The 16,652-nt window shown below is 62.5% G+C and overlaps 1 protein-coding gene across 1 annotated transcript; it reads left to right on the top strand.

Moving 5' to 3' along the window:
• The first annotated feature begins 4,685 nt into the window (after nucleotides 1-4,685).
• On the top strand, nucleotides 4,686-16,620 carry TESK1 (testis associated actin remodelling kinase 1). Its single transcript, XM_054186731.1, has 10 exons — nucleotides 4,686-4,938; nucleotides 11,866-11,987; nucleotides 12,127-12,175; nucleotides 12,410-12,556; nucleotides 12,736-12,818; nucleotides 13,163-13,253; nucleotides 13,500-13,583; nucleotides 14,055-14,144; nucleotides 14,290-14,440; nucleotides 14,685-16,620. Exons 1-10 carry the CDS (start codon nucleotides 4,720-4,722, stop codon nucleotides 15,716-15,718), a joined length of 2,070 nt encoding a protein of 689 aa, XP_054042706.1. The 5' UTR covers nucleotides 4,686-4,719; the 3' UTR covers nucleotides 15,719-16,620.
• Nucleotides 16,621-16,652: the final 32 nt, after the last annotated feature.

Below are 16,652 nucleotides of genomic sequence, written 5' to 3'. Positions count from 1 at the left end.
CTGGGGCTGGGACCTTCTCCCCTACAGTTCCTCGCACTGACCAGGCCTCCTGGCAGGTTGCAACAGACCTTGCTGTGTCCCCATCTCCTGCTTCCAACGGGGCAGAAGAAGGAGGTGTTTTCCAGGGACCAGACGCCTCATAAGCGGGGAGCTGGGGAACATGCAGGACGCAGGCAAGTGTGAAGATCTGATGGGTGATGTGTGGAAAAGAGCAGAGGTTGTCAGGGGACAGGGCTGAGAGGACACCTGGGACCAAGAGACTGCACCCACGTTTTGGGAGAAAGAACCGAAGGGTGTAAGTCATTTGAGTTAGTCGGTGCTCCTTGTCCTGCTCAGCTCTGGGTTTGCACAGCCCCTCCAGGCTGGAAAACCCTCCTGAAACAAAGCCTTGTGCGGGCCCTGGCACAGCTTCATATACTCACTGCCTGCAACTGTTCCTGGATCCCCTGCAAAAGCAGCCATCGATTTTCCCGAGTGTTTGCAGAGAAGAAGCCTCAGTTATGGATGGGGTCTCGCACATGGGTGCAGAGGATGGGACTGCTCCAGTTCTGGGGCTCTGAGGAGGGCAAGCCTTTGGTCGGGGTGTGTTACTGTTGACTGATCTCTGTGCTGCAAGGACCCGGTGCCACAGGTGCTGGTGGGCAATAGAGGTGGGGGTGCAGTGAGCACCAGGCTTTCTGCGTGGAATCCCCCCTGCATCCCTCACTGCCCTGCACGCAGCCTGGCCACCCCAGGGCCATGGGGTGCCCCAAGCCTTACAAGACACCCCCAGACCCTGCACCTCTCCGGCACCAGCTTCCCTGGGCTGTTTGAAGGCTCTTGCCCTTGCTCTGCCTGGGTGATGTATCATCCCAGCAGGCAGGGAGAAGGTGTTTGTTAATCCCTGAGCCTTCTCCCCGTGAGAGGGGGAGGGTGCAGACGGAGAAGGGCAAAGAGGACAAAGCCCCCCTCCTCTCCCCGCTGCAGCTCCACAGAAGCAAAGCAGAGCCAGGCAGATCTTCCTGCTCTTCCTCACCAGGGCTTGAGGAGCTTAATTCAGGGTTTGCTGCAGGCTCATCCCAGCCTGGCTTTGTACCCAGCTGCCCAGAGTGTACCTGCCCACACCACAGGAGGGATTTGGGGCACCTTTACCTATATCTCAGCTCAACACGTCTGTGCCAGGCAGGAACAGACCATGGTGGAAATAGCACAGTAGAGCTACCAGCGCTGATGAGAGAAGGAATGGTAAATCCTGCAGCAGCAATTTCCACAGTCAGGGCCGTCTCCAGGGCTTTAATTTATCCGTTACAACTTAATTGGATGTAAACCCAGTCACTTTTAAGCGGTAGGAGCCCTGAACTGAGCTTCTCTCTGCAAGATGCCTCGCCAGGACTCCCTATCTCTGCTGCGGTGCCTTGACTCTCAGGGGACCACTACTCATGTCCACTCAAGGGAAAGAGAGAGGCAACACGTGCTCTCCTTCTGGCCCCAGCTGGGCTGGTTTGCTCCTCTGAGCGGCTACCCACACCACTGAGGAGCCAGTCACTGGGCTGTGGGTGCAGCAGGGTGCTCAGATTTTGTGTACCAGGGCTGAGCCTGGGCAGGCAGAGAAGGCACCACTGCCATCCCTGCAGCTGCAGCTGGCCATCGTGGCGGAAGGGCAGAGCCTGCAGCCTCACGTCCCCACACGCAGACGCTGGTCTCTCTGCCTATCTCTCTGTGCCTATCACAGGAGGCCCTTGAAGCTGCTCCTGTCATTCTGGTGGGCTGTTGTCAGCGGGACAGGCACGTGAGGCCTGGGACACCCAGGAATGCGGACTATTGGACAGAGCGGTTCCCCACAGCTGCAGCAGCCTCCCTGGCACACGCCATCAGTCACCCTGGCAGGAGGAGGCACCAGGCAGGAGCAGTACTGGTGAGGAAAGGGATGGCTTGGACCCCACCAGGTAGGGACTGGGGACAGGGCTCTGCCTCTCCACAGATATGAAACTTGCTCTGCACAGACCCACTCCCTTCTGTGAAAGGGCAGAAATACCATGATTTTTTCTAGAGGGGGGTTGCAGGGGGCTGCTCCCACTATAAAGAATCCAGAGGCTCAGTTTGCCAGCTCTAGCCCACAGAGTTATTCTCCCTCCAGGGCACAAGGAAGAAAACCCAGGGCTCATGGTCCGTGGTGTTTACTCTGTGTTTGGTGGCACCTGGAGCCAGGCACTGGCCAAAAAAATGCCATACCAGGACACACTCCATGCAGTTTCTTTTCCCAGCAGGTGACGTAGAGCCAGCATTACTGCACAGGGAAACCACTGGAGCAAAGCAGCAGGGCAGCAGAGGAGGGCTGTGGCAGCAGTCAGGGAGGTGGCTGGGGCAGGGCTGGGTCCAGCACAGGCAGGTGGAATGGAGCAAGGGCAGATCCAGCTGCAGGGAGTCCATGGGCAGGAAGGACAGGACAGATAAGCAGCGGAGCAGGGAAAAGTCCAGGGGGGAGTGTCACATCCCACTTTCAGGAAAGAGATGAAGAGAGATTCGCAAATTCCCAACGGCACGGACTAAGGTGAGATAAATCTCAAGGTCCATGTAGAAACACTTATTAGCTTCCCAAAATGATTAGTATAGGTCTTAACAAGTCCACGATAATCGGTTAGGTATATGACAAATGATGGCAAATGGTGAGGTATGCATTGTGTTACTTAACAACAGGTATAGGACAACTTATGGCAAGTGGTACTTAAGGTCATACTTAAGGTTGTTACTTAACAACTCTAACCATCACTTAACAACTCCAAGAGAAAAGAGAAAGCCAGGATAGAGAAAGGCAAAGACAGAGAAACAGACATAGATAAAGAGACCACCGGTCCTGGTTCTAGCGTCTTTTTCAGGGAATCTTCCCAGGCATAATCTTCTTCTTTCTTGGAAAAATCTTCCCAGGTATGGTCTTTCTTGGGAAGAATCTTCCCAGGCACTATCTTCTTCTTTTGTTTCTTCTTTGTTCCCCCCCCAGGGCCACTTATCTTCCCCTTTTATGTTTGCTGAATTAGCATGGTCCACCCGCCCTGCCGAGGACAGCCTCCTCTCAGGTGTCTCCCTTCTCCCAGGTGACATGTAGCATGATTTGGGTGGACAGACGAGTACCATGGTCATATATGTTTAGCATGATCTTTCTAATCTTCATTAGCATATGCAGGGTATGTGCTTTCATATGCATTTCTCACATAATGAAGCAAAGGTCACTCAGCAGACACAGTGGCCTCAGCAACTGAGAACTAGCAAGCTCACCACACGAGTGGCAGAACTATCCTGTCTTCACAAGACAGTTCTCCCACAATTTCAGGCACCAGAAGTGTTGGCCTTATCAGCTCTTTGAAGGCCAGGCCTGCATTATTTGTTCCCTTGCAAGTGTTTGAGGCATTCCATTGAAGGCTTGGAGGGCCTTCTGCCCCTCATCAGGGAATTTACGGTCTGTATCTTACAGGGAACAGAAGGAAGGAGGAAACCAGGGAGAAGTGGAAGAACTCAGGAAAACGAGAAGTGGTGCAACAGGCACTGGGCATACTGTCGCAGGGAGGCTGCATTTCTCTGCGTCTCGGAGGACAGACCCCTGGGGTCCAGGCAGCGGTGGGTGCACGGGGACAATCAGAGCCCCACATCCACAGCATCCATCCAGCCTAGTGACGGCTGAGAGGAGAAATCCAAGCCTCTACCTGTGGGGCCCATGCTGGCAGCGGCTGCTTGTATGGGGGGAATTGGACCCACAACATTATATGGTGTGGGGCTGGATATATGGGGAGATCAGATCTCCACACCCTTGGCCCATCCACTCCAGGACTGGGTGCTATGAGGAGAGAGTCCCACATCTACGAGAAGTATCCAGGCAGGGTCCAGGGAAGAAAGAGAGTCCTGCATCTACAAGGAGCACCCAGGTGGGACCCAGGAGAGAAGAAGAGTCCTTCCCATCTACATGGAGCATACAGGCAGGGTCTAGGGGAGAACGAGAGTTCTTCTCATCTACAAGGAGCATCCAGGTGGGACCTAGGGGAGAAGGAGAGTCCTTCCCATCTACAAGGAGCATACAGGCAGGGTCCAGGGGAGAGAGAGAGTCCTGCATCTACAAAGAGCATCCATTTGCGACCCAGGGGAGAAGGAGAGTCCTTCCCACCTACAAGGAGCATCCAGGCAGGGCCCAGGGGAGAACGAGAGCTCTTCTCATCTACAAGGAGCATCCAGGCAGGGCGCAGGCTGGGGGCAGATCAGAGCTCTGTGTCCATGGGGTCTGTCCAAGCCGTGCTCCGGGAGCTCATGTCCCCATCGCCCATGCAGACGCATACAGAGATGCCCCGGACCCCGCAGGCTCCGGGGCTGGTGCACGGCGGACACCGGGGCGTGCGGTCACCCCGCCGGCGGGACGGGGGCGGGGTGGGAGGGGGTAGGTGACACGGTCAGGTCTCGGCGGCGGCGGTTCCCAAGGAGTTAAGGGCTGTCCCCGCCCCGTCCCCGCCGCGCCGGTGCCAGCGCTCGGGGCGGCGGAGGCGCAGCGCCGGGCCGCGGCGGGGGTCGGGGCTGCCGGGACATGAGCGCCGTGCTCCCCGCCGCGCCGCCAGCCCCGCGCCGCCGCCGCCGCCGCCGCCGCCGCTAGCATCGCCCCGGGGAAACCGGGGAGGGTGGGGGGGTGGGGGGGGGACGCGGGGAGGCGTCGCGGCGGGGAGGGGGTAGGGGGCTTGCGAGAGGCCCGGCCCGGGGATGTGAATGGCGCTGGGTGTGCTCGGCGGGACCGACATGGAGTGGGAGAAGCTGCCGCGGCGGCCCGGGGAAGGCGAAGGGGAGGCGGCCGGGCCCTGGCCGGGCTGCGGGCGGCTGCGGCCCTCCTCGTACCGGGCGCTGCGCAGCGCCGTCTCCACCCTGGCCCGCATCGACGACTTCTACTGCGAGAAGATAGGGGCCGGCTTCTTCTCCGAGGTTTTCAAGGTGTGTGGCGGGGGGGGGGGGGGGGGAGGGGAGCGGGGATGGCGGGCCCCCCGCGAGGCATCCCGACGGTTTTTGGGCATCCCCCGAGGAGCGCGGCTCCCACGCAGGCAGGAGGTGCGGGGCATCCGGAGCCCCCCATCCCCGGCAGCAGGGCGAGGTCCGGGGGGTTGGTGTATGGGGGTGGGGGGGGGGGGATGCCGGTGAAGTTGGGGGGGACCTGGGGTGCCGGGGAGCCGCGTCCCCGCCGGGGATGTTGTTCCTCCATCCCTCCGTGCAGGGGGAGGGGAGCGCCGGCTGTGTTTACAGCTCCGGGAAGGCTGAGCGCTCCCGGGTGACAGCGGGGCCGCGGGGCGGGGGGGTGTCTGAGCACGGGTTGGGTGGCGGGCAGACCAGCCCCGGGGACCCCTGTCACAAGCCTGGAGCCCCGACCCCCGCCGGGCCCGGGGTGTGCCTGTGGGCAGGGGATGCCGGCAACGCTTGCGGCCGGTCCGGGGTGATTTCCAGTATTGCTGGGCCTGCTCCATCCTGCGCTGGGCAGGTAGATGTGCCGGGTGCCCCACGGGAGCCTCCCGAAGGTGACCGGGTGTGGGAGAGGGGTGTGATGCTGCAGAGCAGCTCTGGGGAAGGTCCCCAGCTAGGAGCCCGGAGCTACCTTTGTCCCCCGTCCTCTCTGGGACTGTGAGAGCAGGAACGCCCCGTGTGTGGCCCGCACCCTGGTTAGGGGTGCATGGGTGCTGGTGGGGAGCTCAAGGTCCCAACAGTGTGACAGAGGTGCCAGTGTGACAGTACCTTGCCAGCGCACACAGTACTGTGCTCTGCCCTGCTGCCACTGGCCACCTCTCCACACTCGAGGGGAGGTGTGTGTGCATGTTGTTTTTGTTCTCAGCGTCACTCAAGGTGCCACAAGCCATTGGGCAAGGACCGCTTTTAAGCCAAGCTTCTAGTGGCTTTGCCCCCTTCGAAGAGCAGCTTTGGTTTGGGCTGGACCCTCACCACCTCCCACAACGGTCGCTGGGGTCCCGGGCAGCGCTGTGCTGTGTCCCCTGTGCGGGACCACGCTCCCATGTGCAGCACAATTGGACATCCACATTGCAGCAGGACCCTGGGGTCCTTCTCTGGCCCTGGTGCCATTCCCCCCTCAGCAGGGAGACCCCAGGCCCTGGCTCCTCTTCAGCCACACTAGAGGCGTCCTGCGAGGGGCTGTGGCAGGCATGCAGAGCCTCCTCTGTGCTCCCTCCTGCTCCTGCGGAGCCATGACCTCTCCACTGGCCAGGTTCCTGCTATTGATCTCTGGCTTGGAGCGCGCAGCAGCACCTTGGAGCAGAGGGAGGCATTTAATAATGTCAGGCGTGGATACGGCTCTTTAATAATGGATGCTCCCGTGTCTTGGCCAGGCCACAGTCTCCTTGCCTCACTGTTTCTGTTTCCCCGGGCCCTGTGGGAGCCACAGAATGCTCCTTCTCCCACCCATTGTTCATGTTTTTGCGGGGACATCCATGTAGGATGTGGGGGAGCAGTGGAGGTTGGGGAGTGGGAGCGGGATTAGGCAGTAGGAGCCGACGCGTGTGGATGCTGGAGAGGAGGCAGAGGCAGGAGGGGGCCAGATGGGGCTTTGTGCTCGTGCAGTGGGTTGCGTCCAAGATCTCGGTAGGATGGTGGGGCAGGCCTGGGATCTGAGCTGGGGTTTGGCTGCCTGAGCTCATGAGGAGGATGGAGCTTGGCAGGGCAGCACAGGACCCGTTTTCCTCCCACCTCTCTTGTTCCTGCTGTTGCTTTGCATGGCCGTGGGCACTCGCGACTCCCTCCTCCATGTGACTGCTGGGTCCTGCCTCATTCCAGCCTTGGTGGGCGTGGGGGACAGGGAGGGGACCTGGACATCTCTGCCCCTACGCAGGTGGCTCAGCCGTGGTGTGCAGCCAAGCCAGGGCCAGGCAGGGTGCTGGGGCTCGGGCGTCTGACGCTGCTCTCAGCATTAAAGCCAAAGTGCTCAGCGTGTCTGAGCCCTGGTGTCCCAAGCTCGCCCCTCAGTTGAACCTTATCCCGCTCCAGCCACTTCTCTTGGAAAAGCCGTCCAGAGCAAACAGGAGACACTGGCAATGGAAAGCTGCCTTTTTCACTGGGGGTTGTTCCCTGCCAATCCCCCACTGTGCTGCAGACTCGTACCATTTCCCTCTGAACAGCTGGTTCCCATTGCCTTTCCCTGTGCGATTTCAGAGGCACCAGGCCCACCCATTTTCTCGGGTACACGGACATAGCAGCGAGCAATACCCATCTTCAATAGACTGAGCAGATTGAGCTGGGTGTGTTTGTGACAGACATTTTCTCCAGCCCTGAAACCACTGTTGCATCTCTTCTCCGTATCCCTCTCTTACTTTCCCATGTGTGGTCTGCAGCAGATGCAGGGGCTCCGGGCAGCATCCTGGCTTCACTCTGCTGGGGGCTGTATCCAGAGGTCTCTGCTCATCCAACTCCGCACCTTATGCCCTGCTGTCACAGCAGCTCTTCTATATGCTTGGCCCAGCACCCCATTTCCATGGTGCTAGGGGGAGATTTAGTGGATCACAGCACAGACAGAGCTCGGGAGAGGGGTTCTAATGCCACTGCCAGCCACCAAAGTTTGAGATTTTTTATTTACTCCCAGTTTACCAGTGCGACTAATGACACAACTGTCTCCCTCTTATCTGCTGCCCTTCATCAGTGGACCTTGCCTTGTTTTACAAAGGAGGGTGGAGTGGCATGACACAGATGGGGAAACTAAGGCAGGCGGGGAGGAAGTGAATTTGCCGAGGTCAGCCAGCTGCGGCGATGCCGGGAGCAGCCCTGGCCCCGCTGTCGCCGCTCGGGAGCCCTGGGCGCTGGAAATGCGTTGTGCTGACTAGCCAGGGACCTGCCAGCACCTCTCTTGCACTGTCACAGGGTGTACTCTGGGCTTTGCCGGCGACAGCTGGCAATGCCACGCCACTGGGTTGCAATGCCGGCGCTGCCCCGGCTCCTGGTGTGCCCATGGTGCCGCTCCTGGGAGTGCGGGAGGTGAGACTGCTGATGCTCAGGTGTAGATCGGGAGCAGGTGCTGCATGTCCTGCTCCTTTCGCTTGCCTGGAGGAAGTCTGTCTTGACCGATTCTGCCTTTTCCATGCGATGAGCAGGTTTTCCAGTCCCACCCAGTAAAGGACCTGTTGTGCGACTGGGATTCCCGTGAGCTCAGGCGCAGCTGCTGCGGGCGGCTGTGGGATTACCAGCAGCGTTGGTACCTCCCTTACCTGCCCTCCCATCTTTCCCCGCTGGGCTCTCTGGGGCGAGGGGTGCAGGATGATGTCCCTGCGTGACTGTGACTTGCCTGTGCCATGCTGGGGCAAGGGGACGTGCACAGTGTGGGGCCATGTGCAAGCCTGTCCTCAGGACAGGGGGAGAGGCTGCTGAGACCCCCCAGGTTTTGGGGTGGCGGGGAGGCTTCGCCCCGTGTCTAGACGGGAGCGCCGGCTGCGGGGAGGGAGCAGGCCGTCTGCTCTCTCTGATTAGCATGCTCTTTAAATAAGACTCTAATTTCCGCTGTTAAGAGAGCTCAGATCCCTTGTGCCCAGGCTGGGGCCGCAGCCAGCCCTGTCCCATCCCCCCAGCCCTGTGTGCTGGCAACAGATGGGTTGGGGACCGACACGCCACCGCACCCCGCATCAGCCACGGGACCCCCATGACGCACCCAACCAAGGGGCCGTGTGGGGTGCTGGCGGGCATCATCAAGCGGCGAGGGCTTGCCTGGCTCCTGGGTGGAGGCCGGTGGCTTATGTTCCCCGCCGGCACCCCGGCATGGCTGCCTGGCTGAGCTCAGCTCCGGGGAATGCGCTGGGATTCCTGGGCGCCATGCCAGAGCGTGGAGAGGCAAGGGGGGACGCCAGTCCTGCCCGGGGAGGTTCTCCCGCCCGCTGCCTTCCCTGGATGGCGGCAGGGAAAGAAACCCCTGTAGCGAGGGGCTGCGTCCGGCCTGGGGTCATGGCTTGCTCCCTCCTCTGCTACGCCTGCTTCTGGGGTGCTGGGCTGGTGCTAGCACCTGACTGGACTGGGTAAACTGGTGAATGCATGTGGGAGGCCGTTGGGAAGCCCAAGGAACTGTAACCCCTTCCTTGCCAGCCCGGGCAGGGGCTGTCCTGGAGCCACGGAACATGGAGGGGAGACAGCAAGCAAGCTCAGGGCGCTGGATGCCCTTGAGGAGGTTGTGTCCCATGTGCGTGGGGCTGGGGCTGTCCTGGGAGCCCCTGGAGCCCTCCCTGCAGCGGGGACGGAGTCCTGGAGCAGAGCACTAGCACAGAGCCATGCTGGCTGGGGGCTCCTGGGGTCCCTGGGAGAAATCCCAGGGAAGGGGCTTTCACTGGACCTTCCCTCCCCCAGGCTGCCTCTCCCGCAGGATTAAGGCGTTAGACGCTGTGCGGCTGCACTCGGACCTGACCCAGCCTATTGCGATGGTAGGAGGCTGATTAACAAGGAATTAAGCCACGGGCACATCCCGGCTATTTGGGGCTGAGCCAGCGCCCGATGGGGGCTGCTCCCTGATGCAGGGATGCTGCTGCTGAGGGTGACCTGGCCAGCCCTACCATGTGTGGCCACCGAGTGCCAGCGCTGTGCGTGCCAGCCAGCGTTCCCGTCGTGGGCACGTGGCGCCGGGGCCCGGCCGCCCGCAGCCATCCCGGCGGCACCCAGCCTGCCCGCGCCGTTGAGCCGACTCCTGGCGCCTGGCAGCTGCCGGTGCCAGCCAAACCGACCCAGCCAGTCCTGCCAGCCCCACACCCGGTGGGAAAGGAAGACAGCGCTGCTGCCGGGCGAGCTGGATTGGGAACACTGGGCTTTGCTGGGCAGCACCCAGCGCCGGGGGTTTGGCGAGGCTGGGGGGTCCTGCTGGCCTCGTCCGTGCTCTGGATCCCTTGGCCGTTGGCTCTGCAAGGAGCTGGAGGGGCAAAGGGAGACCTGGCCCACCCTGCTTTGGCCAGGGAGGTCCCTTCCTTAAAGCCTACACAGCCACCAATGCCAGGTTGGGAGCCCCGTTTCTGTGTCTGGTGCTGCCTCCAGCTGCCCCCCAGACGGGGATGGGGTGGAGGGGAGGCAGCGATGGTGGGGATGGGGTGGGGGTGCCCCTTGCCCTGCCCGCTGGTTCAGGTGTGGGTAGGGAGTCCCTGGGCACCGGGACTGGCAGCAGTGCTGGGCGCTGCAGGTGACGGGCTGGAGTGAGCAGGGTGGTGGGCACAGGGAGGACCTGGGGTGCCATTAGACGGGGTGTCCTGGGTGCACCCAGGGTTGGAGGAGCTGTGCTCCCCACAGCAGCGACTGTGCCATCACCCTGCGACAACGGGCTCTCCCGGAGCCCGGGAGGTTTGTCCAGTGCTCAGTGAGGAGGAGGCGTGGAGAAACCCATCCTCCCTTCTCCCCAGGATGGGGACCCACGGCGGCAGGTGTCTGGGTTGTCCCCTCCTCGCTCCTCCAGGGTCCATCCTGATGTCTGCTGCCACATGGCCTCCGCCTGCAGGCCAGGGCTGCCAGCTGGCTGGCTGGAGGTGACGCAGGTGTAACCAGAGCGGGTAGCTCACGGGCAGGTGGCTGCTGAATTATTCAGAGCCTCTCCCTGAACTCAACGAGCTGGTGGTGGCACAGCAGGGTCGGGTCACGTTGTTGCCTCTCACTTCCACTCTGCCTGGGACTGGTTTGGCCTTGGTGCACCAAAATATGTAGAAGGATCTTTAGAAAGCACTAATTTCCCCCCAGACCCTTTGGTGGGGAGGAGCTGCTGCCCATCCCCTGGGTAACTGGGTACTAGATGGGTCCCTATCTCAGCATGCGCCCCAGGAAAACTGCTTCCCAAAGCAATGCCAGCTGTGGAGTGGGAAGAGAGCCCCGGAGGGCCCAGCATGCCAGCCTTCCCCTGTTGTAATAGGGACAGGGACCAAGCTGCCAGCAGTATGGGGGGGCACTGAGGACCCTGCCTCCTGCCAGCCCCCCATGTTTTGCCCGGGGAGGCGATCCCCGAGGCGAGGGGGGGTGTGGGGCGGGCCAGGGGCTGGCACCGGCACAGCAGTTTCAACGAGCATCGACTAAAAAGGAGAAGAGCGGGGAGCTGACGGCAGCGCCGAGGAATGCCTGCGCCTCCGTGCACAGCTCGGTGTTTGCCGGGGGGCAGCTGGGATCCGCCGGGTTGTCCCCGCCACTGTCTGCTGCTCCGGGGGGGGTCCCATCCCACCCCCAGCACCTCCTCAGAAAGGGACCCCCAGCACTGGTTCGGCTCCCCCCACCAGCACGGTGCTGGGGCAGGGGATCCCGTGCTTGTCCCTCACCCTGCATGCACCAGGGGGGGCTGCAGAAGGACGGGGGTGTCCGTGCTTGGCCATGCTCCCAGCTGCTGTTCCTGGCGGGGGACCAGACCCCCAGCTTGCATGACAGCGTCAGGCTGGGGCCAGCTAAATATACAACCTCATCCCAGCGCTGTGCCCCACCAGGCTGGGGTTGTGCACCAGGCCAGCATTGGCCATTCCAGGGCTGATCTGGGGGGCAATGTGCCCCCTCTATCCTCCATCCTGTACTGGTAGGGTCTGGCCTGGGTTGTACTGACCCGAAAAAGCCCTCCCTGGTGCACCCCAGTCCTGCACAAGCCTTGGGGTTGCAGCTCGGAGGAGCTGCTGTTACCTGTGCAGCGCAGCATGGTGGGGGGGACCACGACAAGTGAGGTGCCTTGGGGACAGTGGGGACGTGCATCATCTGGACTGGGGGTCCTTGGGGTGCTGCTGTGCCGGGAGAGCCCTCCCAAAGCCCTAGCAGCCCCATACCTCGGGTGTGTGGGGTGCTCAGCTCCTACCTCTTGGGCTGGGGTGGGTGCTGGGTGCAGGCTGATGTGCGGGGGGGCTGCAGGGACACGTGTGGCTCAGTCTCCCTTGCACCCCTCCCCTCCAGGTGCGGCACCGCCAGTCAGGGCAGATCATGGTGCTGAAAATGAACAAGCTGACCAGCAACCGGGGCAACATGCTGCGGGAGGTGCAGCTGATGAACCGCCTCTCGCATCCCAACATCCTCAGGTAGGACCTGCTCCCCAGCTGCCATCCCCGTTGCGCCCTTTTTTCCCCAGCCTGGGGAGTTTGGGCTACCACTGGTGCTGGATGAGCTCCTGGGGCTGGTCCCTGCCGCGGTGACCCTCAGGTTCCCTCTGTCTTGCAGGTTCATGGGGGTATGTGTGCACCAGGGACAGCTGCATGCGCTGACAGAGGTGAGAGCGGGGCGACGGTCCTGAGTCTCGGGGTTCCTGCAGGCCTGGGGAGGGAACGGCGATACCTATGGTGACACCTTCTCAGCCTATGGCACGCATGCAGAGCAAGGTCTGCTGAGGGCCTGTGCTGTGGGGTGTTTGGAGGATGTGCTGGGATGAGAGAGAAGGCATCCAGCATTATGGTGGGGAGAGGGGAGGTGTGCAGTGATGCAATAGCACAGCTTTTCCCATCAGTACATCAATGGTGGGAACCTGGAGCAGCTGCTGGACAGCCCTGTGCCTCTCTCCTGGTCCATGCGTGTCAAGCTGGCCCTCGACATCGCCCGTGGCCTGCGCTACCTGCACTCCAAGGGCATCTTCCACCGCGACCTCACCTCCAAGGTATGGGATGCTCCAAGGCATCCCATTGCCCTCGTTGTCCCATACCCACGTTGCTGTCCCAGGCATGGCCGGCTGGGCAGTAGGAGGGAGGCTGTGCTGCGCCGGGGCATCCTGGTAGCGATGGCTGGTGAGGCAGGGTTGGTGTGGTCGGTGTGACAGGGGTCCTCTTGTGCCCCCAGAACTGCCTGGTGCGCTGCGAGGCCATCGGCTACACAGCTGTAGTAGGTGACTTTGGCTTGGCGGAGAAGATCCCCACCTACAGGTGCGTGGGCAGTGTCCATCCCCATCCCTGGAGTGGGGGTTTCCAGCCCACTTGGAGCAGGAGATGGGGAGGGATGGATATTTAGGGTGCAGCTAGAAGGGCAGGGATGGGGGGCAGCGGGGGCGGTCCGCAGTGGTGGGATCTCGGGGGCAGATGGACATATTTGGGGCTGGCTAGAAGGGGATGGAGACGGGGGTGGCGTGGGTGGGGAGAGATGAGGTTGTGGGATGCAAGGAGGAGGCTTAGCCCAGGAAGGGAGTTGGAGATGGTGATTCGGGAGGATGGGAGGTGGGAAAGGGGCAGGGGGCTGTGGGCAGCCCCTGATGTCCCACCATGTTCCCCAGCGAGGGCAGCGAGAAGGAGCCACTGGCCGTGGTGGGCTCCCCATACTGGATGGCGCCCGAGGTGCTGCGAGGGGAGATCTACAATGAGAAGGTGAGGCACCATGGCTGCCATATGTGGGGCTTTATCCGAGCTTGTGATGCTGGCAGCTTGCAGGATTTGTGGCCCCAGGGGCGGTGGGGCACACCAAGGGAAGGATCTGGGCATCCCTCAGGTGGCAAGGTGGCAGGGCCACCGGTGTGGCTCTGTGGGATGGAGGGTGGCTGTGGGTTCACAGGAGGGTGGGCATGTTGCCTCGGGGCTGCAGGCTTCTCCCAAGTGACTCCCTGCTCTCTGCAGGCTGATGTGTTCGCGTATGGCATCATCCTGTGCGAGATCATCGCTCGCATCCCTGCTGACCCCGACTACCTGCCCCGCACTGAGGTGACTCCCTGGGATGAGGATGGGGACGGGGACGGGGAGGGAGGGCAGCAGCACCATGTCTGAGACTGCTTCCCCAAATGAGGGGGACCATCCTCCCATGCTGGGCAGAGCCCCGTGTGCAGGAGCTGCCCCACATCTCGGGACAGGGGTGCTGTGTCCCAAATGTCTCCTGGTAGCAAGAGCGGCTCCACAGGGAGGAATGCGCTCTACCTGTCCTTGGAGCCCAGAGGCAGCCTGGGTGGGAGAAGGGGATGGTAGCATTCAGGCAGAGAGAAGGAGGGGTTTGCGTCCCAACTTGGGGTGACCCCAGGGTCCCCTCTTGCTGTGCCCCAGCCGGGGTACTGCCAGGTCTGCAGCCCTGAGTGTCACGCAGTCAGTGCGGGGAGGGGGGGGACAGGCCGCCCCAGATCCCCCAGGACATATGGTGCCCCAGTGCGCCCAGCCTCACTTCTCCTCCTTTTTCTGGCGCAGGATTTTGGCCTGGACGTTGCCACTTTCCGCACCATGGTGGAAATTGACTGCCCGACAACCTTCCTCCAGCTCGCTTTCCACTGCTGCAGTGTGAGCATCCCCATCTCAGCCGGGGGGAGGGGGCGGGCAGCCCTGCCTGCGCTGGGGGAGAGGCGGGCAGCTGCCTTTGCTGGGCAAGGCTCTCTGGGGTGCTGGGGGGGACACAGAGCTCACCGATAACCCCTCCTGCCCGCAGATGGAGCCCACCTCCCGCCCCTCGTTCCTGGAAATCACGCAGTGCCTGGAGGGTGTCCTGCAGCACCATCCGGGTCCTGAGGGGACTGGGGCCATCCTCTTCGGCGTTGGGGAGAGCCTGCCCACGCCTGGGACGGCGGCCACGCTCAACGGTACGTGAGCACCCTGGGGACAGGCCACAGGAGGGATGCAAGGAGTGGGGGATGTGGAGTGTCCCATCCTACCCCGGTATCCGTAGGGGAAGGAGACGGGGGTTTGCATGAGGTCTGCAGGATGGGGCCAGTCACTGTCACTCCCCTGGGGTGTACCCCTGGCTTGATGGGTGCCCGGCACCCCCTGGCACCCCGCACCCAGAGCTGTGGGTGGCTGGTGACGCACTCTTGTGCCCGTGCCCAGGGGTAGCCAGGAGGGCGACTGGCCGCACTGAGCAGTCGCCCCTGCGCGAGTTGGGGACCCAGCACCTGCAGCCGGACCAGCGCCTGTCCCGCAGCCAGTCCGACATGTTCCCCCCTAAATCGCCCGCCCTGCTGCGGCCACCAGAGCCTCATGGCGGAGCCAGGACCAAGGAGGCCTCCCCCCGCGTCAACCCCTTCTCCCAGCGCGAGGACCTGAAGGGGGGCAAGATCAAGCTCTTTGACACGCCGAGCAAGTCGGTCATCTCGCTCACCTTCGACCTGCCGCCCCCCGCCCCCCTCCAGCTCAGCACCCCCGTGACACCCGAGCCCACCGTGGAGGTGCAGTGTGACTTCTCGGCCCCCACAGCCACACCCCGCAAGTGCCACTCGCTGCCCGCCTCCCCCGAGCTGCCCCACCGGGGCGGCCTGGCGCTGGGTGTGGGGTCCCCCCATCCCGAAGACGACCCCCAGCCCCCTGCCCTCCTCCGGCCCCCGGTTTGGGGACGAGCCTCCCCTCCCAGCCCCAGGGCAGAGGAGCAGATGGACTGCGTCCTCGACAGCCCCGAGCCGCTACAGCCCCCACCACCACCCCCCAACAGCAACTTCATCCGCACGGCATCGTCTGGTGCCCGACCCTGGCAGCCGGAGCCCCGAGCCCCCAACGGGCTCCTCTTCAACAACAACCATGTGGTGGTCAGCAAACCCCTGTCTTGGGACAGTGGGCTGGAGCACAGCTTCTCCGAGCTAAGCATCCCCTGTGAGATGGCGCTGGAGCGGACGGAGCGCACAGCCATGCTGCCCGGGCACAGCTCCGTCACTGTGCTGGAGCAGGACGAGGTGCTGCCCTGCCCCAGCTGCTGCCTGGGTCCCTTCAGCTTCACCTCCCTCTGCCGCCGGCCGGCACCCAGCCCGCCCCGCTACCAGAACCTCAACTGTGAGGCCAAGAGCTTCTGCCACGACCGGGGCGACCACCAGAAAGCCTTGGGGCCGGTGCTGGCGGAGCCCAGCCTGAAGCTGCCGGAGGCGCAGTCCTAGTGCCGGGGATCCCTGGGGAGCAGGGCTGCGTCCGGCCGCCTCTCGGACCCCCTGCCCACAGAAGCAGGAGCCCGGTACATCCCTGTGGTCTGTCCTCACTCCGGTGGCTGCAGTGGCTGCCATGGCACTGCCCAGGCGCCTGAGTGCTCATCCCACTGGGATTGGCCTCAAGGGGTCTGTGGGGAGCCCCCAGGGTGGGCTGGGTCCCTGATGGGGACTGAAGTGCAATAACACCCCTGCCCTGCACACGCTCCAGCGCTGCGCCAAGCGGCAGGGCTGCTCCCCCGTGGGACCCCCTGGGCTCAAACCTTGGGTGCAGGACCCCCCTTTGCGGGCTCTCACAGGGGGGTGTGCAATGACCCTGCTCCCCCAGGAGAACTGGGAGCCCCCCCGTGGCCCCCCAGGCCAGGGGATGAGCAGGTTTGGGCTGGGGGCAGAGGGGTCAGTGTGTGTCTATGTGTGTTTTGGGGATACTGTGGGGCTGGTGGGTGTCCCTGTGCTTCCTCACAAGCTTGGGGAGCGGAGTCGGTCACTCCCTGGGCTGGGAGAGGGGCAATGCCCATGGGGAAGTGCACAAGAGAGGACTGATTAGCCAGCGCTGGGGTTGCCCTTGCCCACCCGCTGCCAAGGCTGGTTGCTGAGCTGGCACGGCGCCTTGCGTCCCCCTGGCACACAGGGGCAGGAGCAGGGTGCCATTCTGGCACCGGCGGCGGGTGAAGGGGCTAATGGGGATTGTGGCCAGGCTGCCTGGCCTCTGGCAAGGGTGGGAGCCGGCTTTCCTCCCTCCCGCACAATGCACTGGTGAATGCCGAACTCTTGTGTTTTTTATTATTAATAATAATTGCTAGTAATATATACCCGGCTTATTTAAAGTGTTCAATAAAATTTGAATGTCTTAGCGACTCAGGCTGCCACTTCTGTTTCTTGGATGCAG

This window comes from Rissa tridactyla, chromosome Z, assembly GCF_028500815.1.
Source record: "Rissa tridactyla isolate bRisTri1 chromosome Z, bRisTri1.patW.cur.20221130, whole genome shotgun sequence".
NCBI classification, from domain to species: domain Eukaryota; kingdom Metazoa; phylum Chordata; class Aves; order Charadriiformes; family Laridae; genus Rissa; species Rissa tridactyla.
The sequence above is the reverse complement of the archived record's forward strand: the minus strand, read 5'-3'. Positions and strand labels throughout refer to the sequence as shown.